Raw genomic sequence first — 23,397 nt, 5'->3', positions numbered from 1 at the left:
ACTGACATAAGGACACATTATGTATCGTATTTTCTAAGAGGCCTATAGGCTGCTTGATGTTACTGACATAAGGACACATTGTGTAGCGTATTTTCTTATAAGGCCAGTAGGCTGCTTGATGTTACTGACATAAGGACACATTATGTAGCGTATTTTCTATAGAGGCCTATAGGCTGCTTGATGTTACTGACATAAGGACACATTATGTATAGTATTTTCTATAGAGGCCTATAGGCTGCTTGATGTTACTGACATAAGGACACATTATGTAGCGTATTTTCTATAGAGGCCTATAGGCTGCTTGATGTTACTGACATAAGGACACATTATGTAGCGTATTTTTTATAGAGGCCTATAGGCTGCTTAGTGTTACTGACATAAGGACACATTATGTATAGTATTTTCTATAGAGGCCTATAGGCTGCTTGATGTTACTGACATAAGGACACATTATGTAGCGTATTTTCTATAGAGGCCTATAGGCTGCTTGATGTTACTGACATAAGGACACATTATGTAGCGTATTTTCTATAGAGGCCTATAGGCTACTTGATGTTACTGACATAAGGACACATAATGTAGCGTATTTTCTATACAGGCCTATGGGCTGCTTGATGTTACTGACATAAGGACACATTATGAAGCGTATTTTCTATAGAGGCCTATAGGCCTCTTGATGTTACTGACATAAGGACACATTATGTATAGTATTTTCTCAGAGGCCTATAGGCTGCTTGATGTTACTGACATAAGGACACATTATGTAGCGTATTTTCTATAGAGGCATATAGGCTGCTTGATGTTACTGACATAAGGACACATTATGTATAGTATTTTCTATAGAGGCATATAGGCTGCTTGATGTTACTGACATAAGGACACATTATGTATAGTATTTTCTATAGAGGCATATAGGCTGCTTGATGTTACTTACATAAGGACACATTATGTATCGTATTTTCTATAGAGGCCTATAGGCTGCTTGATGTTACTGACATCGTCGTTTATAGCCACTCTGCAGGCTGCTCATGGGGTGACGGTAGACGCCCGTTAAAATCAATCCCGTGTTAAATACAGGGATCAAAGAAAAAACTAAATCTTGTTTATCCCTCACGTTGTTACGGAAACATCGTTGTCCATGACACGTTGCCATCGACGCTGTTATTAAAAATTGTACATGTGTAGATTTGTTCATACATTTGTTCACAAAGATTCATAATGAATGCATGTTGTTTTACCATTCCTGTTGTGATTTGATTTCAGTTTATTTCTCAGATATAATACCGACATGGCAAGATGTGGAAATCTAGGTTTACCTGCACTAATACATCAGGTATATGATTACAGTAAGGGCTCGGCGTCAATGACAGCAACATATCCATGGACCTTCCTTATTATCACGTGACTTGATGCGGTATATTCAAAAAATATAATGGATATATACACCAGGAAAACGCCAAGGACCCTTTTATGTTACATAACCCCGAAACTAAATGGATCCTTTTTTTTCAATTTTGCACAATAACTCCTGTTTCCCCAGTCAGTTATAGCATATGATGCAAAGGAAATAGTAGTTACAAAACCACTCGTCAAGGATAGGTTATAACACATGTAATTAAATAATCAATTTCAGTTTCTATGTTTCAATATGAGTATGAAACTTTTGTAAAACAATCCAACAATATTATTAAAATTCTTTTTGTGTGAAGTAATTAGTAATCAGTGCTAACGTTTTAGGTATCTTGTGGGATCAGCGTTAATGTTCGAGATTGATCAATCATCATGTGCACTGCACCTCCCTGCATGACGTGTTGACTCGTTCTACATAAAGTAAATTCGAAAACAAATTAAGTGATGTGTTATATGTAGCGAACGCTGATTTGTCTATTTAGAAAATGGTGTCCTGATGCAAGTATACGAAGATGACTTTGAAGTACAAGATCACTGGGAAGCAATCCTGCATTGTGCCGTTAGTTATCATGAAGTCAGGCAGGAACCGTGTTCCAACATATGGTGGTCGCACGAGGCTGACCGTCACCTGGAGACGAACCCGGCACACGATCACACTACCTACCGAGTGACCACAGAGCTCATCAAGTATGAATCCCATCTTGAGATTTTGTCCTTTAGTGACAAAGTCAAAGGTGTTTACACATGCAAGGCTAATTGTGGGAACAGCATCTATGGTATCAGTTGCTTGGTTGAAGGATTCCCACATGCAAGTAGGTATTGCTGATACACTCAGTGGAATTTCAGTTTTAAATAATTACATGTTTGACTGTTAGTATTCGTCATCTGGGAATGAGTACAAGTCATATGACTTCCACTCCCAGGGTTGGTGCGTATTGATAAGAGTTGTTTCCCTCTTGAGGTACTGCCTTGACTGACTTTGAGCAGCCTAAATAACTTTTTGCCCGCACGGATCTGTATGTGCGATACGCTTTGATCAGTGTACTGTTTCTACCGTCCATTTGAGTTGCCGTGCCCATCACACCCTGTTGCTTAATACAAGATTTCGTATACTGTAGCTACAGTCATAGTCTTCTATACTGTTAAGACAATAAATATTTGTTATGATACATACGAGTGACAGGTTATGTGCAGCAGTTTCAGGCAGTCACCAAAAGTTACCTGGTGGCTACTTGGCCCAGAACGTCTATACAAATATTGGCCCAAAACAAGGACGTGTGTGAAAACTATGATTTACTACTGAGCATTCATAAGTGTATCGAGTTATACTTGCAGTTATGTCGTCTTTATTACTGTGAACAATTGTTGATTAGCCTTTACTAACCAAGGTGTCATTGGTGGTTTCAGATCGCAGTTCTTTATGTTCCGAAAAGAAATTTAACCTGAATAGCATCGCTTCCACGACTGGTTCTGGTGAGGACAGCCACACTGGTGTATATTTCGTGACAGCTATCGGCGCCATAGTCTCCTGTGCCGTGGTCATCACGGGTCTACTGCGGTGGCTTCACAGGCGGCGCCAGGCTGGGAAACACTACAGACAGATTGCCCGGAACATGTCCCGGTCGTCGCCACCCAACCAGGTTACTAATACATCCACGTCAGATCATCAACGACGTGACTTCCCGGTTCGGAACGTACTTCTACCCCCGCTGCCTCAGTCAATATTTGGGCACATGCCCGATCAGGTTGTGTATCAGCATATGCCAGATGGTTCACAGATTGTATTCATACCTGCAACGAAGCTTCCAAGTTATGAAGAATCATTATCACCTCAAAGAAGACCATCACCAAGCCCTGAAAATGTTGCGGCACCAATTGAAACATCGACATTACGTGTTCAATCTAAGTCTGAACCACGTGAAACGTCTTCGGCGAGGATGTCTGGAAGTGAGGCGTCAGCTGCAAGTCTGCCTCCAAGCTATACAAGTACATTTGAAGGCCTGAAAGATCAAGAGACAAACAGTGACCTCAGTATGTCTTCAGATGAGGATGATGAGAATCAGGGACTAACTCAACCTACGACAACACATACTGGAGTGCATAATCACATGACCCCTTACAAACCTTTCCTATGAGGACTGGAATCCCAAACTGGATGACTGGCCACACTCCCCCAGCATACAGCGATGATGCACTCAAGTGGATAAGGCTAAACTTTCAACATCTTTGGAGCTATTTACATGTCAGTTTATGTAAGAAAGGTATCTTAAAAAGTAGATAAAGACAGGGGTGGAATACGGTAGAAGTGCAATTGAATTTACCTGTGCATATTACCAGAGCTGCCTAAACACGACATGAAGAAGTGCAATAAATACACAGTGTTGCCTTAGTTCAAAGGTCAAAGTCAATATTCAAAACAAGACAAATACTAATGTTGTTTTGTTAACTAAAACGTCGCTCAAATATTTTAGGAAAGTAACTGCTGTCTCTTTCCGCCAATAGTATTGAGAAGGGCCAACATTACTGCCATAATCAGTGCCAACTCTACTAAAACTGGAGGGCTTGCTAACAAAATATGGTTATATTTACATGCACCAGTTCGCGTGTAGCCTAAATTCAAGGTAATTTCATATGTTGTTCACTGCAGTGTTCAATTCCATTCACTCTAGACTGCCCGTAAACTACAAAGCGAATGATAACAAGATTAAGTGTATTTTAAAGTAAATCAAAAAAGTATATGATATATAGACATACACTCTCACATCTCTTCAGAAAGTATTTTGTTGACCATACCGTATTACATTTAAAACTTCAACTCTTCACGTGTTCAACTTACATTAATAAATGGAACATTACAAATGCTGAATAAGAGAAACCTCAATAATAATGTGATTATTAACACTAAGGTAAGCAATGAAACACTCGTTATATTTAGCTATAAAACAATTAAAGTATAAAGCATGTGTAGTTATTAAATCGCCAGTAGAAAAATAAGGATAAATATTTAAGCTATACTTCTCGGTTGCAATCGATCATTGAATTTGGAAGTGTCTTTGTATGCTTTTGTTGATTAAAACATCTTTGGAGAAATCAGTTAATTTTCTTGTTCATCTAGTGCCTTAATAGAGGCTACCATCTGCTGAACGATTTTCATTTTAAAAAGAAGATGCAAATGTTCATCAAAGCAAACTATTCATTTGCAATACATAGGATTACTTTCTGAAAAGCAATCAAGTTTTAACAACTGAACAGAAAGTCAAACACATACGCACGCACGCACGCACGCACGCACGCACGCACGGCAAACAGTTTGTGAACAAAATAACGAAGCGTACAACAGCAATTCAAATGAGTGCTATCACCATATTCAAATGAGTGCTAGGTCTATCATGAGGCCCTCAGCTCTACTTCACTGAAGGTAAATTGCACTCAAGGGTACTTTATAAGATGAGATGAGGTATATCAGGCAATGTTATATTCAGTGCAACACCAAGAAGTTACAGGATAGATATACTCCAGTAGTGTAACGTACCAGATTGGCCCATGAGCCACAACTTTCTTGGCATTAGACTCTAGACAATGATACAGTTTGTTAAATCTAAAAATTCAAGTAACGGTGAAGATGAAGTAACGGTCAGCGAGGTGTATTGGGCACAGCAACACAGTTCCTGGAACTTGTGCCCACAACCACCTGACTCCCCACTTCCACAAGGACGCAACCCACGGCCAACAGGTTTCCCAATTTTGTCCCCTTTTACGACGAACAGTAGGGTGCTAGGGATGCATGCTACCCCGAAACCAACCAACCGTCCATTGTCTGGACATTGTGGAGACCATCTCATGGGGACGTCCACTTCATATAGAGTTACCTTGACCTTCAACAATCACATTCGAGAAAACTGCTTGAGTGAATGACCTTCAAAGCGGCGTTCACTTATGTCACAGCCATGACATATAACAAATATTGGGCTTAAGTACTGTCGGAAATGCTAGAAAACTGGTTTTCCGGCTTCATTTCATAAATACGAGTCATAGGACTATAAAAAGAGCATATATCAAAATAACGCAAATCGCCCTAATCTAGCCTGTCCTAACTGACACTGTGATTACCCTTAAAATGTACTTTTACAGGTAAAATGATGATCAACTTAGAAAATATTCGTGTGTTGTCATGCATGTATGAAATGGCCTATAACCTGAGGTAATTCCCTAACACCTGTCCCGAAGTGTTGACCTCACACCGCCACGTGCATTCTCACAGGTCCGAATGTCACCGAGTTGGGGGTGGTCTCAAAACATTGCTGTTATTGTACTTAATTGACATGTGCGTTGATCGGATAGCAATTAAGGATATGTACTGCATAATATTTGCTTGGAAACATGATGGAATAGTTAAGAGCTATGAGACGGGATGAGTATTGGAAGGTTGCGTTTTTTGGAATCCAGAAGTATTTGGTATTCTTCAGATGATTTCTTGAGGTAGCATTTATCTCCGCCGATGACGTATATGAATCTGTACTTTTGAATGTTGTGTTATGTCTTGACACGAACCCTTTACACTTAGCCAAGATGGGCACAACAGGATTGAGCTCACAATGTCTGACTGCCGTACGTAAGAAAACGTGACCGTGTTGTGCCGCCAGCACATATGTCCTGTACTTTACAGGGTTCTTATTCAGCCGAATAATCTCCATGGGTTGAACTTTCGTCTCATATGGTCTGAAATCGACAATGTCATATATTCCTGTATGGTCCTGTATTGTATCTTTAATTCCTCCCAAATTCTACTACAAGTCAGGAATACCTTCTGCTCATAAAGCTTGTACACTATACGCCTAATCATCCTGTAATATACGTTTACGCCCCAGTTTTGTTTTTGAGACCATCCCTATACCTGTTTTGTTTTATTTATCATACTGTAGACTTGATGGTATGAATTGAAAACACCATAGCTTGGGCAGTTCGGTAATTCACCCTATCTAAATTAATAAATGTTTTCCCTCTATCTCTCTAAAGTGTAAAGAACTTGTATACATTTCCCAATACAGACTCCATATCGTATACCATGGTTATGGCTATGCAAGTGTTATGTAACATGCATCATGGGAACTATGTTAACAAAACAAACGCAGCGTCACTTTGTCATTTTAGAAGATGCAAATCTAGAATTTTCTCAAAATGATTTTTGTGTGTGGACTAGATGTTTTATGAAGACTACATTATTATCATTATTATAACGGAGTCACGTGCGCATATTTCTATAGTCCGTTTCAGACTGCCATCATTGGACATAATAAATGTAAACTTCCTGTTTTCGTTCGAATTTGTCTCCTGTAAACTTGTCGATATGACTCCTTGTTACTGAAATACTTCAAAGCTCAGGTAGGTCGATCGGTAGTTACTCGATATTTCAATAACAACAGTCTGTGAAAAAATATATCTTTTTTTTAACAAAAAGCAGTTTTCTAGCATTTCCGACAGTACTTTAGTTATGACCTCTATCTTAAATGAATGGAAAATTACCTCTGGCGTCCTTGCCCTTTTTCAGAGGCCACCAAACGTTAATGCTACATTGCCTAAGAGATCATGAATACTAAGAGTATCTAGATAACATCTGGACAGGGAAACTGTTACCACATAGTAACAAATTATGTCTCTGACCTTTAACACACGTTTAATATTGTAATTGATACTTTGGAAGGATGAAATGAACTTATCAGTAAACAGAATTGTTATATTCATGACATTAAACATCAATTACTGATGAATTTAATCTGCTTCTATGAAGTATCTAGAGCCGAGTAAGGCCATAAAACATAGGTATCATGGCCTGTCTCTGTGAAAAATTCATAATATCATGTCATACACTTACCACATCTGCTATACTGTTACATATTTAGGATATTTTCTTTTTTCATATTTTCATATTTGCATTGCTTAGGAAACCACAACTTATAGGTGAACGTGTGAAGACTATATAAACATAGCACGTCTAAGGAGACCCACGTGAGATACAATCAAAGCGTGGTATTCTTGCATATCAAGCTATGTACAGAACCTCCGAGTGGTATATTTCATGTACCTATAAACTGATACAACCAGGGTCCAGTGCCTTCTGGTCATGTATATACACCACTGTAACTGTAACTATCAGTCCTGTGAATAGCAAAAACATTGATAAAAAACAAAGGAGTTATATATAGCTCTTGACTTTAATAATGGTTAAAAATCTCATTTTGAATTACATGTTTTCATTGAAAAATTACATTCCGAGCTGATCAGTCCTTATTTTAGCTCCTTAATGCCGAGCGCCAGGCAAGGTAACAACAAGTACCATCTTTTACCGTATTTTGGTATGACGCGGCCGGTGATCGAGCCACCGACCTTCCGCTCTCTTTGCAGGCGCTCCATCCACAAGACCACGGCGCGCCAGAGCGCGCGCGTGCGTGCGTGTACCAGTATACTGGGAAGATTGAGACCATTTAAGCTGAGGGTTCTTTTGCAAACAGATACTGTGAATTGAAAAGAAAACAAGCATTGAAGCTGTACTAGGTGAGCGTGGGAGATTACCTGCAGCAGTACCCTATATGAGTGAGTGAGTGAGTTGGGTGTCAGCTTAATGTGGGAGGAAAGCCCGAAGTGATGCAGGTCTCAGACGTTTACCACTTCGGTTAAACTCACGATCACGGGTATGGTGCTAGACCTATCTATGAGAAATTACATTAATTATTGTCGTCAAACAACAGAGATATAAAAAAACTTGCCTTGTTTCTCAAAAAAATGTTTACAAATTTTACTGTGAAACAACGCAAAATCTCATCTGTCGGGCGCAAATCATTTTATTGCCAATGCTTTTGGCCATGAGGCTATACACAAACAACCTTGTCTCTCTTGTCTCGCTTGTCTCTCTCACCGGGGGAAATGTAAAGTAGAATTTGTTCACATGCCCGTTATACAACAAGAGTAACACATATCTTCGAGGAGATCATTTATGTAGAAATAATAACAGTGAAGTTGAAGCGTGAGAATTAGGGGAATATCTATATTTTAGCTTTATATTCGATAGATTGGATAGAAACAACATGAGAAGTAACTGAGCACTAATCCTTTGTATCCTTATAGTAAAAACATCCAAAATGTGGATGTTGGTAATGTTTTACTTTAATAAATTATCCTTTTTCTGTATTCGTACCAGGACATGATGGACGCGTTATGGACTGTGTGTCTTGATATGTATGTTTGATATTATTTATAGGGACATAGTTGTGCCCAATACTTGATTTGTTATGTAATAACACAGTGTATTATGTGAACTATTCGCTGGGTGGCCTACATTCTGAATCAACATTGATTGATTGGACAAGTGATTGATGCATACAGGACATGTGGATAGCGCATGTTATGCTCAGTGAAATGCGTTCACTGATTTTTGCGATTTTCGAGTAAACTACTCATAGTGAGTTTTGTTCAATTCTCGGATATATGTGGTGGAAACATTGTACCCGTGCAAAATGGCAAAAGCAGAGTTAGATGTCAAGCTAAAACCAATATACAGATTAGGTCGCGTCCTTTGTCTTCATGGTTTCATGTAAAGCTGTTTGATCGGCATTCTAGAAGTTGGTGAGTAAATATGAAGACATGCAACTCTATAGATGACAAGTACTGTTTTACTGCATTTAGCCACGTTTCGATGTGGATTCTTACATCGCTCTCTGTCCAGCTTGAGGACGGTTAAAGAATCTAAATCAAAACGCCACTAATAAAGTATAACAGAGGTTGTCATCCATAAAGGTGCAGGGCTTCTTGTTTCAATATTTAGGTGCAATAGGAAGAGTCCAGGGAAGATGACCAGCTCGTGTGTCGGCAAAGGATGACACCCTTGCCAATTTTGGCAAAGAACGCAACCATGAACCAGTCCGACTTGGCATGAAGGTCAAGGAGGCTTTGGAGAGAATCAAGAAGAAGGCAGCTGAGGCGACATTACTGTACCAGGAGAAGTTTAACAGACTGAGGGTAGGACCTAGGGCAGAAGGAATGAAGACGCTTGTATCCAGCATCCCCATCTTCGAAGCCACCAATGGCTCTTTACATCGCCAGAGAAAGTAAACCTCCTCACAGGCACCACTAAAAGCGATGTCAACATCCCAGACCAGCTCAAGACCACCATGACACCATGACTGGTAAATATACCGTCCAAACTTGGATAGGAGTGGTGCCACATTTAAACTTAGCCAAAGCGCTTCTGTGCGCATAGGACGGGTGACAAGCTCATCAACAATATAGTCGCCCGTGAAGATCCGGATTAGAATTGGTCATCAACCTATGCTTGTCGTAAAAGGCGACTAACGAGATCGGGTGGTCAGGCTCGCTCACTCGGTTGATGTATTTCATCATATCCCAAATGCGTAGATCATGTTCATGATGTCAATGACTATCTTGTCGGGTCCAGATTCGACTATTTACAGACCGCCGTCATAAAACTGGATTATTACTGAGTGCGGCGTTAAACAACAAACAACAACAAAAAGCAACGTTTCCCTGTGCCGATCGGACTGGTAACAGAGACAGTCTATTACTTTTAAGTTTTCTCTCAACTGACCTGAATTCAAAATTAAAAACAAATTTTCGTGTAAAAGTATACTAGTAAATTCCATCTCCATTACTTTGTGGTAAAACCTTGAAGGCTATTTTGAACCATCCCTTGCAAGCCGACATTCTTGTTGTCCGTCACACATATGAGCAATGCTGTGAGCCATGTGATACTATACATGCAGTACAGATCTCTGACAGCGTGTTTCCAGACATGTTAATACATGCCATCCTGATCCCATGCGTGTATTTATGTATATTTGTATATGGCATGTGTCTGACACGTACTTCAGTTCACACCAAAACAAAATACAGCTAAAAAAATTACATTAAAAGATATTAGAGATTTTCTAATATATTTATTCGCTCCAAATATTATTTGACTTAAAATATTCATAAAGGTTTCAAAACATAGCAGTCTGAGGCGACGTAAGATGGCCGCGTTCGTAAAATCTATCGCACTCGGGTTATTTCTATTGTCCAGTGGCCACAGTTGTATATCCACATAAGTTATAATTATGTAATACTACAGTATCGTTACCATGTGATGTATCGTCGGTCGCGATTTATGTCAAGACAATGTACAATTCGCTACCAAAGGAATTGCCAAAGGTCAATCACAGGAGGGCGATTACTATGAATGAAAGTGAAGCATCGTGGTCAGTACACAACACGATTGAAAGTACACGACTTGACTGCAAAAGGTCCTCTTTTTCTTGTGGTATAGTCAGGTTCCAAAACACGGGTGAAAAGCTTGATTAAAATTAACAGACTGTGCTAGATTAAGTTTTCCTAGTATACGCCATTTCTGACACAGTGTGGGTAACTGTATCTCTTTAATGTCATTCTAACATCATCAAATTTAAGACAAATAATTTGCAGCCATGTTTGCTCCCAGGAGCACCCACACATCGGCAGTCGCAATCACGATCTATCGGGAACCTTAGACAATGTATCGATCAAGGGGGCATTGCATAGATGGTGCTAATTATAAATAGTTCCGGTGGAACCAGGCTGAACCGTCAACGCGTCAAAACAGATCCGGCGACAAATGGTACCTGATTGTGTTGGCGATATTGTTATGTGTAGGATAAAACAAGGTCGATGGGTTCAAAACCTGAAAACTTAATTAAATCTCATAAACACCCTAGGGAAAATGTTTTATCAAACTTATCAAACAGAGAATAAAATCTGAAACATTATCAACTATGTTTCTAACATACTCTCCATGAACCTCAGGAAACGGGCGTAAAATATCTCTTGCACTCGGGGTAAAAAGCATTGGTGATTTATCATCGCCTTCGTTACCTAATGGTTCCAAAGTGGGTGGGTGGACGAGGCAAGGCCATTAAATGCAACCCTTAATGATGATAAATATCACTTTGCAACTCTACAGTATCATGTCTTTCCAAGAATAATACAGGTGTCACATATATATACGCCTGCAGTGTGAGGATCCACTGGTCTATATATATACCCTACAAACTAATATGTAGTGTAACTTGGATGATCACGTGACATGGGTACATATGCGATATTAGCGCAATGACGTGTTATGAGGTGATTTCCAAACTAAATTAGAGGTCAACCCAAAAATCGATTCGCATAAAACTAAATTGTGAAATCATTAAATGACCATTCAGTGCCACTTTATAATCAACATATATGTTACACCCAATGCGTGCAATTGACAGTGACGTGTATGAGTTTAAAAATCTTATTCACGTGCACAGAAGTCAAAAGGACAAAGGTCGTTCTGACGTGACCTGTAATGGGATGTTCTCAGCAGTAGCGAGAACTTGTATCCGATTTTAATGAGATTGCGGTGATCTAAGCATGTGATTAATGTTTTGTTTATTGCAATGCACATTTGGGTGTAACTCATATACTAAAACACACCGATTCAGGTTTACAATAAAAAGGGCAACCCAGTCGGTCAAGTAAGTAGCAGCATTGGTGACAGGCCCTATAGTTAATGTTAGTGCACTCATTAATGTTACCCATGTAAAACAGGGGTCATGCAGGGGAAAATTACTTTTCCTGTTAGTATATATAAGCTGTTAGCTTATGTATATCTCGAAAGTCGCAATTGTGACAGTAGCCCATTATTCTACATGTCACCTGATGATAATCTAGATTTAGATAGTCAAATGGTTATCCTGTATCGCTGAGTATTTATAAATTTTAGTTTTTATCTGTTTAATAATAAATTTGTCAGTGTTTCAAGAAAGGTGAGTGCTTTCTGTTCAGTTTTCTTGAAAACCTATATATCCTCTGTTAAAATCCTAACTCTGTTTTTGTTCTATTAATTCATTCAGTCATGTAAACTTCTTATCCCGTTATGCCGCGGCCTGAAACGCAATAAAATTCTGTTCTTTTCCGCGAATCATATACAAATGTCGCCCATTGACTTCCTACGGATGTCACTGGACTCAAGGGCTAACTTCGTACAGAGACATTACATGAAGCTGGATATTTGATACAGTTACACAACATTAACACATACGGGATATTGCAATTACTCATTCAACAGAAGATGGTGGATGGGGTTAAGCACATGACAATGAGGTGAGCCCTATTGTTGGGTAACAATGGACTGATTGGCGAGGAAGCACAGTCATATTACATGGTATAGTCGACACGAACCTCAAACAGAGTATTATATAAATAAATAGTTTAACAAAAAAGACGTAAGTGTCACACAAATTAGTCGGTTTACATGCATTTGACAGTGTAGAAATCACCTCAAATGATATTCTTAACTACTTGTCAGTTTCCGGGAAAACGTGTGCTGACATAAATATGTTGTTAAGTCTACCAACTTAGTTAATTTCATTGTCCACCCCGACACTAACATATTAGAACACTTTACTAATCAGTTATTATTTTTTGTTCAAACAATATTATATTTTATTCAAAATGTATTTGCAACAGGCGCAATGCCTATTTAATGCCCTCTCCGATACAAAAATATTTATATTATATATGATAACAAACAGTGGATGATAGAAGGTTTAACATCAAATATATATAAAATTAATGTAGAAAAATGTCTAAGATACTTTAAAGGCTTTCAAAGTGTTTTTTGTTTGTTTTGTTTGTTTGTTTGTTGTTGTTGTTGTTTTGTTTGTTGTTGTTTTGTTGTTGTTGTTTTTTTTTGGGGGGGGGGTAAACTAATCATGAACAGATTCTATAAGTCTAATATTTGTTTCTGATGTCAGCTAGAGTTATATTTCCAAACAATATACAGTTTTAATATCATAACCTTTTATATAAAAGAAACAATTTGATCTAATATCCGTTTATCTTTTATATTGAAATAAATGATATAGATTATCTTCGTAATAATGTCCACGACTACACTTAGGATCAGTAACAACAAAACGATCAAACCTATGTCCATTCAGGTCACTGCAATTGAGTCTCATTCCACTGTGGATGATTTGGGTTTTTTCTAGTACCATAACATTGAAATAAAGGATGTACATTGCTAATGATATATTTTTGGTAATTCTTTTTAAATTGAATTAGTGATTCGGTACATCTTAAAGTATCAGCCAACATATTCCAATCTAAGTACTAATGGTGGCAAAAATGATTTTCTATATGTTTCCGTGCGACATGAGGGTACTTGCAGTATGTTGGATGATCTCGTTACACACGTGGAAGAGGCACAAATGTTAAAAGGAATTAAACTAGACAGGTATTCGGGCGTTTTATTATAGAACATTTGTGAAATACACCTATTTTGTGGTTTGACCGGCGATCACTTAGTGAAATATAGCCCGTTTCATTATATATTATACTCCACTAATAGATCCACATATGGTTCTAAATGCATCTAATTGTAGTTCTTCTAATACAATTCTTGACCCTTGGTACAATTGTTCCAGATGAAATCACAGTAATCGTATATTTGGCTGTTTATATTCAGACGATAATTGAAACATCTTAAGCAATTAACCATTGGGCTTCCTTTGATCATAATGTCATTAACATACAGTTGCCACTGACCATCACTTTACAAAGTAAGTCCAAGGTGTTTATGAGAATCTACAGATTGAGCGGGCATATGGGTTATTGATATCTTCCTGGTAAATATGATTGATTCTGTTTTGTTTGAATTAAACTTTACTTTCCGAAATTTAGCCCATTGTGATATCATTTCTATATCCCTATCTCAACATATACTTGTTGACACTGGGTCATCAATAACAACGTATGAAGAAGTATCATCAGCAAATAATTTGATATTACTTTGTATGTCTTCAACTATATCATTAATCAAAATTCAGAAGAAAAGTGGTCCCAGCACTGAACCTTGAAAAACGCCTGCATGTACAGATTTAGTATTGGATTTATATCCGTTAACTACAGTTTCTGCTTTCTGTTGGTTAGATAACTTTCAAGCCAATCTAAGAGTGGTACTTACTTACTTTGGAGATTAAACGTGCGCTTTCCGACTGATGCGTATTTCGCACACGGGCCCGGTCAGGCAATTTAATGTGTTTCCGAAAGGGGCGAAAGTGGTCTGTGCAACCCAAGAGTGGGGTTTAGGGGTTGCTTATATAGAATTTGGGAATTTTGAGATTTGGAATAGATGCCGATGGGATTGGGGAGGAGAACTAAGGGAGCTGGGTATGGTGGATGTTTGTTTGTTTATGTGATTTTGATTTGGTAGGTTATTGTGTTTTTAGAAGCGTTTTATTAGTTCCGTTTTTATTAAGAATACGCCTAAGGCCTTGAAGTTTTCTAGTTCATTTTGTGGGTTTAGTATTGCTTCTAGAGTTAGAGCCTTGTTTAGATTGAGGGTGGTTTGTAATGCGGTTCGATGTGTTTGGTAGTGTGTGCAGTGGATGAGTGCGTGTTCTGGGGTTTCTGGTTGTTTGCAGTGTGGGCAGTTACCTGTAGTGTGTTTTTTATTTTTTTTAGGTGGTTATTTAGGTTGGTGTGTCCTGTTTGGAGTTTAGTGATTACTCTGTCGATTTTTTTGGATGGATGGAGAATTTTTGGTTTGGTTAGTGGTTTGCTGAGCACTTTCTTGATTTGGCTATTTGAGTTTAGATATAGGTTATGCCATTTTTTGGTGATTTTTTGCTTGTTTACACTTTTAATTTCTGATTTTGAGATGGGTAAGTTTAAGCTTATTTCTGGGATTTTGAGGGATAGTTTAGCTGCTTTATCGGCGTTTTCATTACCGTATATTCCTACGTGGGCGGGTATCCACAAGAAGGTTATTTGTTTGCCTGCCTTAGTTAGGTCGTTGGAGCTTTTAAGTATTTGATTTATTAATTTAGGTCGGTTTTTGGTATTTTTGTTTTGGAGGGCTTGCAGTCCACTTAGGGAGTCGGTAAGTATTAGGATTTTTTTGTGTTTTTTGGATTCTTGATTATGGAGGGCTGAGGCCATGCCCATTAGTTCGGCCGTGAATATTGATTGGTTGTTTGGGAGTCGGAAGGATTGTGTGGTTTTAGTTGGTTGTGTGGTATGGACTCCGAAACCTGTGTGTTTGGAGGTCGGATCTGAGGATCCGTCCGTGTAAATGTGACACCAATTTGGCCAATTTTCGTGTATGTATGCTAGTGTGGTAGTTTTAGCTATGTTTGGGTCGGTTTGTTTATTTATTTGGCTAGCTAGTGTTGTGTCTATTTGGGGTATTTTAAGTTTAGGGGTGAAGATATTTGATTGTTTGCAGTTTTGTTTAAGATTTTTAATTTGGTGTTCATTTAGGTAGTTTGTTATTCTTTGGGATATTGGGGTAAGTAAGGGGTGTTTACGAGCTAGAGCTTGGTTTTGGGGGCTGATGTTTTGGTTTATTAAGTTTTGGATGAGAGGGTTTGATTGGGACGCGGCCCAGAAATTTAAGCTTAGCTGTTCTCTGCGTAGACTTAGTGGCATTTCTCCTGTTAAGGCCTGAAGTGAGGTGTAAGAGGTGCCATGTTGGGTGCGTGTAATTAGTTTGAGAGCCTGATATTGTATTGAGTCAAGTTTTTTAGATAGAGAGTTGTTAAGGGTGTTGTATATGGCGCAGCCGTAGTCTAGTTTTGATCTAATTAGTGATATGTAGAGAGAGAGGAGGGTATCTTTGGATGCTCCCCAGTTAGAGCCAGTTAGGCATCTTAGGGTGTTTAGGTCTTTACTGCATTTAGTTGTTAGGTTTTGGATGTGAGCATCCCAGGTGAGATGTTCATCGAAAATAAGTCCTAAGAATTTGGTTTGTTTTTGAAATTTGATTGTTTGATTGTTTAGCTGGAGGATTGGGGAGGCGGGTTTCATCTTTTTATGTTTGAATACTATTCCTGTTGTTTTTTTTCTGAGTTAAGGGAGAAGCCCCATTTGTCAGCCCATTGTATTTTATTAAGAGATTTTTGGAGTAAATTTTGGACCATGTTCATGCTTTTAGTGCGGATCCAGATGGCTCCATCATCCGCGAATTTTGATGTGTTTACTTTAGGGGATAGGCCCTCGAATAGATCGTTTATCATTTTAGTTAGGTCTAATCCTGGGGCTGTGCCCTTTTTCCTGTTTTGGATTACGTAGAGGAGCTCCTCCATTGTGTAAGGTTGATTTATTTCTAGATTGTTATTGTTTGGTTCTTTTGTGGGTTTGTTTTCTGTTTTAAGTTTATCTTGGAATTTTTGACTGAAGTTGGTGTTACTGCTAACGGCCGAAAAGTGGTTGGCGAGATTATTTGCTTTTTGGGCGGGGTTGGTTGAGTTGTCAATGTTAGGTTTTTTTTATGTCGTTTTAAGCCTCTGATGGCGTGGATTTTGCGCCAGACCATTCTGGCATCTGTACGGTTATTTATACCTTCGCAGAATTTTTTCCAGTCTCTACTTTTGGCTATTTGGACTAGTTTTTGAACCTGGTGGTTTAGTTTGTGGGCTATGTTTAAATATTTGTAGTCGCGTTTTGCTTTATTGAAGGCTGATTTACGTTTTCGACTAGTCTGTTCTATTTCCTCATTCCACCATGGTACCGTCGGTTTGCCTGTCTTAGATGTTTTGAAGGGGATGGAGGTTTTGGCTGCGTTTATTATATAGTCTGTTAGGTTTTTACAATAGGTTTCTGGATCATTATTTTCTATTTCGTTTAAGTTAGCTTCGTTGCAAATATCTTGGAATTGGTCCCAGTTAGCTTTATTGTAATGGAATTTTGGTTCTTGGTTTTCTGTTTGGATTGGTACGTTTGTATTTCCTATGGTTATGTTTATGGGGAAGTGGTCACTACCTAGCGGGACGTCGTGCACTTCCCATTGAGTACTTTGGGCTAGATCTGCGGTGCATATGGTTAGGTCGATAGCCGACATTTTTTGGTTTATCTTATCGTACCTCGTGGGTTGGTTGCTATTAAGGAGTACTAGGTCGTTTGTTTCTATCCATTCGGAGATTAATTTGCCATGATTATCTATTTTATCATCTATGCTCCATGTAGGATGGTGAGCGTTAAAGTCTCCTAGGAATATAGTAGATTTATCGCTTATTTGGAGTAGTTTGTTTAGATCCTCAGGTTGGACTTTTTGTTCCGCCCAGCGGTAAATATTTATGATGTTTATGTTTCGGTTATTTAATGTGATTTTAATGCCGTTGGCTTCTAGGTTTGGCGTGTCTATTTTTATTTCTTCGTAATTTATATCTTCCCTGATAATTATGATTAGTCCTCCTGCGGCTCTTCTTGTTTTCGGTTTAGCTCTGTCACTTCTAACTGAGTTGTAGTTAGGTAGTGTGAATTTGGATTTTTTTGAGAATTTGGATTCCTGTATACAAGCAATGTGAGGGCCTTTATTTAGTTTAAATTTAGTTTTTAGTTCATGGCCGTAGGAGGTGAGTCCGTTGGCGTTCCACTGAAAAATAGTTAGTCCTTCGAATATTGGGTTCGGGTGATTGGTGATTTAGTTTTTAGTTTTTATTTTATTCGGTGAGTTCCTTTAGATGGAGGTTAAAGAGGAAGAAGGGAAGATCGGTTAATTTTAGATTGAAAGCTACTTTGTAGAAGGATTTCATGCTAGCTTTTGGTGAGTTTTGACTATGCATGTATGCTAGGAGTAAGGTGAGGTTATTTAGGTTTTGGGTGTTGGCTTGTTGGGGAGTTTGGTTTGTTTTAGTTGGAGTAGAGTCTATTGTTTCCTCAGTAGTGGAGAAATCTTCGTCATCGGTTAGATTAGGTTTAGCTGATTGAGTTTCCATGGGGGAGGCATGTGATGTGGAGGATTGTGAAGGTGTTTGTGGGATGGGTGTAGCTGATGATTTCTTAGTGTTTGTGTTTTGTTGTTGTGCTTGCTTGTGGGAGAGTGTTGTTACCATATGGGCTGTAGGGTGCTTGGATGAGGGTTGTGTTGTGGTGGTCATTTTGAGGTTTGTTTTGCATGCGGGGGTTGATGTTTTGGCTATGTGAGATGTGGGAGGGTTCGTGGTTGGTTGAGTGGCTGCTTGTATGTGTGAGGTGGGTGAGGTTTCTCGGTAGGGGGCCCAGACAGAGCTGTCGGTTATGGGTGTGGTGTTTGTTTGTGGGATGGTGTTTGGGTGTGGTGTAGGGAGGAGTGGTTTAGATGCAGGTGTAGGTGTCTATGTTTATGTGTTTGTTGGCCTGCTGGGTGAGTGTGTGTCTGTATGGGCATTGGTTTGAGAGTGAAGTGTGGGGTGGATTTGCAGTGGATGCACCAGGATGTGCATGTGCCTGGGCAGTCTGTTTGTGCGCATTTTTTACATTTAGTTTTACGGTATGTGCATTGGGAGGCAGTGTGGTTGTATTTGAGGCACTTTGTACATTGCTTAACCTGCTTTATATAGGGTTTGACTTCTAAGTTGGTGTGGGCTCCGAAGGATATGTGTTTGGGGGCTTCAGGGAATTTAGCGGTCTTTTTGAAGTTGATTATGACAATGGAGGTTGGGACCGTTTTTCCGTTTCTAGTTGAGGTTATTCTACGCGTGCTGGTGATTAGGGGTTGAGGGTTTTGGTCTTGGTTTATGATAGCCTCTAGAGAGTATAATTGTAAGTCCTCAGTTGTTCCCCTTGGGTTAACCCTAATTACGCCTCGTGTATATTGTTGCCAATTAGGTGTTTGTTTGATTACTGTGACGTGGAATATTTGAGTTATTTTATTTGCTGCGTTGTAAGATTCTCGGTTAGGGAAGATCCTTTGTTGGCTTTTTTAATATTGTTGTAATTTATTTTTTCTCTTTTAAACCAAAGTCCTATTTTATCTGCCGAAAGTTCTAGTGAGAGAGTGGTGCCTGAGCCTGCTGAGAAGAAGTAGAGGGCGAATGTGGTGAGGAAGGCGGCCGGGGAAGGTGTGGGCGATGGAGGTGGAGTGGATGTGTCGAGTTTAGCTGGATGTGTTGTTTTTACTTGGTGAGTTGTGTTTAGGAGGCGGAGGAGGTTGCGGTGGTTATTTGTTGTTGGTTTTAGTAGGAGGGTTTGTGAAATGGATTAATTATTAAAGATTTATTTTGTTGCTGGAAGGCTGGGATTAGGTGAGACAATTTGAAAGCGGGGATTAGGAGATATTTAGTCGAAAGATGGAGGTATGTGAGTGGTCGGCGTGGGTGGTGAGTAGGAAAGAGCGTGCGTTGTGTTAAGGAGAAGGGGGGATTAGGTGTTTTTTTGTTTTTAGGAGTTGGGTCAAAGGGTGTGTTTGAGTGGTGGGCGTGGGTAGTGAGTAGAAATGAGTGCGAGCTGTGTTAGGAGATGGGGGAGGATAAGGTGTTGGTTATTTATAAGAGTTGAGTGTTGTTGTTTTTAAGGATTTAGGGGTTTTGTGATTAATTCGGGGAGAGTGATGTATGTGAATAAGGATGAAAGGATAACGTGATAATTACCGATGATGGAGTTTCTTTGGCTGGCTATCAGGCAATGCTCTGTGCTGGCTTGGGAAGTGTTGCTCGCTTGGCCAAGACTCGATTATTTACAGACCACTGTCCTATAGCTGGAATATTGCTAGGTTCGGCGTTAAACAACAAACAAACAAACGATGAGAGTGATTTTAAGAGTATGTGAATAAGGCTGAAAGGATAACGTGATAATTACCGATGATGGAGTTTCCTTGGCTGGCTATCAGGCAATGCTCTGTGCTGGCTTGGGAGGTGTTGCTCGCTTGGAGTACAAACTGCAACTGATGCTAAGAGTGGTCTTCGTATTCCATTTAAATATAACTTGTGTGCCTAATGTCAGACTCTATCAAAGGCTTTGCTAATATCACAAAATACTGCTCTAATCTCCTTGCCATTGTCCAATGTTTTTGCAATAATAACATGTAAATCAGTTAACTGGTACACGGTAGAATCTCCTGCCTTAAATCCTGAATGAAATGATAATATTAAGTCATTATCGAGAAACAAATTGGAAACATGTTTGTAAACACATTTTTCCAATACCTTGGATAAACAGCTCGTAAGACAACTGGTCTATGATGTGAGCAGTCATGGGCATCGTTTTTCTTATGTATTGGAACGATAGAAGAACATTTCCATACATGAGGAAATTTCGAAAGGAAAAGTAAAAAATAGTTCACATAATGTTTTGGATAATTGCGTAGCTAAGAACTCGGTGGGATTCGAAACTGCAACTTCTTGATTTGTAGTCCGTCACGCTACCACCTGTGCTGCGTAAAACTGTTGTCACAAGTGTCAGTTTTCCTAGTTACCATTAGCTTGAATTATTTTGCACATTTATATGTAAATATTGTAGTGAGTCCACATTGTATATATGTTATGTAGTTGATCTGATTTGCACATCTAATTTCAATACTAGTATATATTATACATCTCATCCATATTTGACTTATAGCCTGATGATACGCACTTTATTAAACATGTTTAAAGGTGTTTAAATTCTAAGCATGTTTGGATTATGGGGGTGTTGCGTTTAGGTGTTTTTTAGGCTATGAGGAGATTATGCCATTTCATGTGTTTAGACACTAAACGTGTTAAGGTAGAACACATCAAATGTGCATACCGTTAAGGATTGAAACACATTCCTAAACATGTCTTGTGTGTTTACATTCTTAACAGTTTTTAAATTGTGGTTTAAGTAGTGAACAATACTAATATAATACGTGGCATTTACAGATCTTCAGCATCTTCGTGCAATCTACCAGGCAGGATACTAAATTCGTTGTTTACTAACCTTCTGGCCGCTGTGTCTAAGTAAGTTAGTAGAATTCACAAGATTTTTTCTAGTGTGTACCCAATGTAAAACGTGTTATGTATCGCACATACAAGTTATATATGAGTAAGGAAGCTATTATTTTCAATGTGCTATCGATGTGCTTCTTGGATGGGCACATGCAGGTATGGTATAAATAATATGTTATATCTAGACTTATGATACATGATATTCTCAAGATGGCCACTTGCTTCTTCACACCGTCGACAAAGGCATGAACTTAACCCGGTCTGTTTACAACACAGATTATGTACGAATTATATGCATGTATTCTATGTGATACTCTAGAAGGCTACGTCAATTTGCCAGTTGCATCATCCCCGTCCGTGATACATACATGGGCGATGCCTTTCCGTATGCCCTGACAACGCCCACCACAAAGTGTCTTAAAATACTTGCTAGGGATCTCTGATAACAGGTGCGAACAACTGGCATTACATACTCTACCCAGGGCTGCGGTGACTTCAAACTCCGACTGTTTGGGTGGCCAGCGAACGCAAAGAACTACCCTAAATACGGAAATGGCCTGTGTTGAGGCCCACTTGCTTCAAAGCGGCGATAAGTCAGCTCTTTTCATATCAGATAGTATCAGATGATAAAACATGCAACTGAAAACACAAAAGTATGCCATTGCGCACACACTGGCTGAAAGCACAAAACACGAGTTGGCATCTATCCATGGATGAACCTTTCGATTCGACTTGCATGCAAGTAGAGTCGTGTACTGTTCCGATGTAGGAGCCCTCATAGTTGATATATGAGCAACTCTATATTCCAAGACATGTCACTTTGTCCGAAAGTAAGATTTTGTGTGACAAATGACATGATTCTTTGTCTGATATAGCAGATGTGATGTCACTTTGTCTGATACTACGTATGGCAGGTGTGTTGTCACTTTGTCTGACACTACGTATGTCAGGTGGGATGTCACTTTGTCTGACACTACGTATGGCAGGTGTGTTGTCACTTTGTCTGATACTACGTATGGCAGGTCAGATGTAACTTTGAAACTACGCATGGCAGTGGGGATGTCACTTGACAATACGTATGGCAGATGGAATGTCACTTTGTCTGATACTACGTATGGCAGGTGAGATGCCACTTAGTCTGATACTACGTATGGCAGGTGAGATGTCACTTTGTCTGATACCACGCATGGCAGTGGGGATGTCACTTGACAATACGTATGGTAGTTGGGATGTCATTTTGTCTGGCACTACGTATGGCAGATGGAATGTCACTTTGTCTGGCACTACGTATGGCAGATGGAATGTCACTTTGTCTGATACTACGTATGGCAGGTGAGATGCCACTTAGTCTGATACTACGTATGGCAGGTGAGATGCCACTTAGTCTGATACTACGTATGGCAGGTGAGATGTCACTTTGTCTGATACTACGTATGGCAGTTGGGATGTCACTTTGTCTGATACAACGTATGGCAGTTAGGGTGTCACTTTGTCCGATACAACGTATGGTAGTCGAATGTCATTTTGTCCTATACAACATATGGCAGTTGGGATATCATTTTGTCTGGCACTACGTATGGCAGTTGGGATGTAATTTTGTCTAACACTACGTATGGTAGTTGAGATGTCACTTTGTCTGATACTACGTATGGCAGTTGGGATGTCATTTTGTCTGATACTACGTATGGCAGGTGGGATGTCACTTTGTCTGATACAACGTATGGCAGTTAGGGTGTCACTTTGTCTGATACTACGTATGGCAGTTGGGATGTCACTTTGTCTGATACTACGTATGGCAGGTGGGATGTCACTTTGTCTGATACTACGTATGGCAGGTGGGATGTCACTTTGTCTGATAATACGTATGGCAGGTGGGATGTCACTTTGTCTGATACTACGTATGGCAGGTGGGATGTCACTTTGTCTGATACTACGTATGGCAGGTGGGATGTCACTTTGTCTGATAATACGTATGGCAGGTGGGATGTCACTTTGTCTGATACTACGTATGGCAGGTGGGATGTCACTTTGTCTGATACTACGTATGGCAGGTGGGATGTCACTTTGTCTGGCACTACGTATGGCAGGTGGGATGTCACTTTGTCTGATACTACGTATGGCAGGTGGGATGTCACTTTGTCTGATAATACGTATGGCAGTTAGGATGTCACTTTGTCTGATACTACGTATGGCAGGTGGGATGTCACTTTGTCTAACACTACGTATGGCAGGTGGGATGTCACTTTGTCTGATACTACGTATGGCA

General features: G+C 39.4%; 1 protein-coding gene across 4 annotated transcripts in view; it reads right to left on the bottom strand.

The window, feature by feature from the left end:
• Positions 1-23,397, bottom strand: part of LOC124115540 (porphobilinogen deaminase-like) — a 96,504-nt gene that overhangs the window by 43,337 nt on the left and 29,770 nt on the right. For 2 of the 4 annotated variants that reach the window (XM_046476565.2, XM_046476567.2), the window contains exon 2: positions 3,202-3,410. The exons of the other annotated variants lie outside the window; for them this stretch is intronic. In XM_046476565.2, coding sequence (XP_046332521.1) covers positions 3,202-3,300 — 99 coding nt within the window. In that variant the 5' untranslated portion in view covers positions 3,301-3,410. The remainder of the gene's footprint in view (positions 1-3,201; positions 3,411-23,397) is intronic. 4 annotated transcript variants of the gene reach the window in all.

The sequence above is a fragment of the Haliotis rufescens genome, unplaced genomic scaffold (assembly GCF_023055435.1).
Source record: "Haliotis rufescens isolate VD_foot unplaced genomic scaffold, xgHalRufe1.0.p SCAF_6, whole genome shotgun sequence".
Lineage (NCBI taxonomy): Eukaryota > Metazoa > Mollusca > Gastropoda > Lepetellida > Haliotidae > Haliotis > Haliotis rufescens.
Note: the sequence above shows the minus strand (reverse complement) of the source record. Positions and strands in the feature narration are given on the sequence as shown.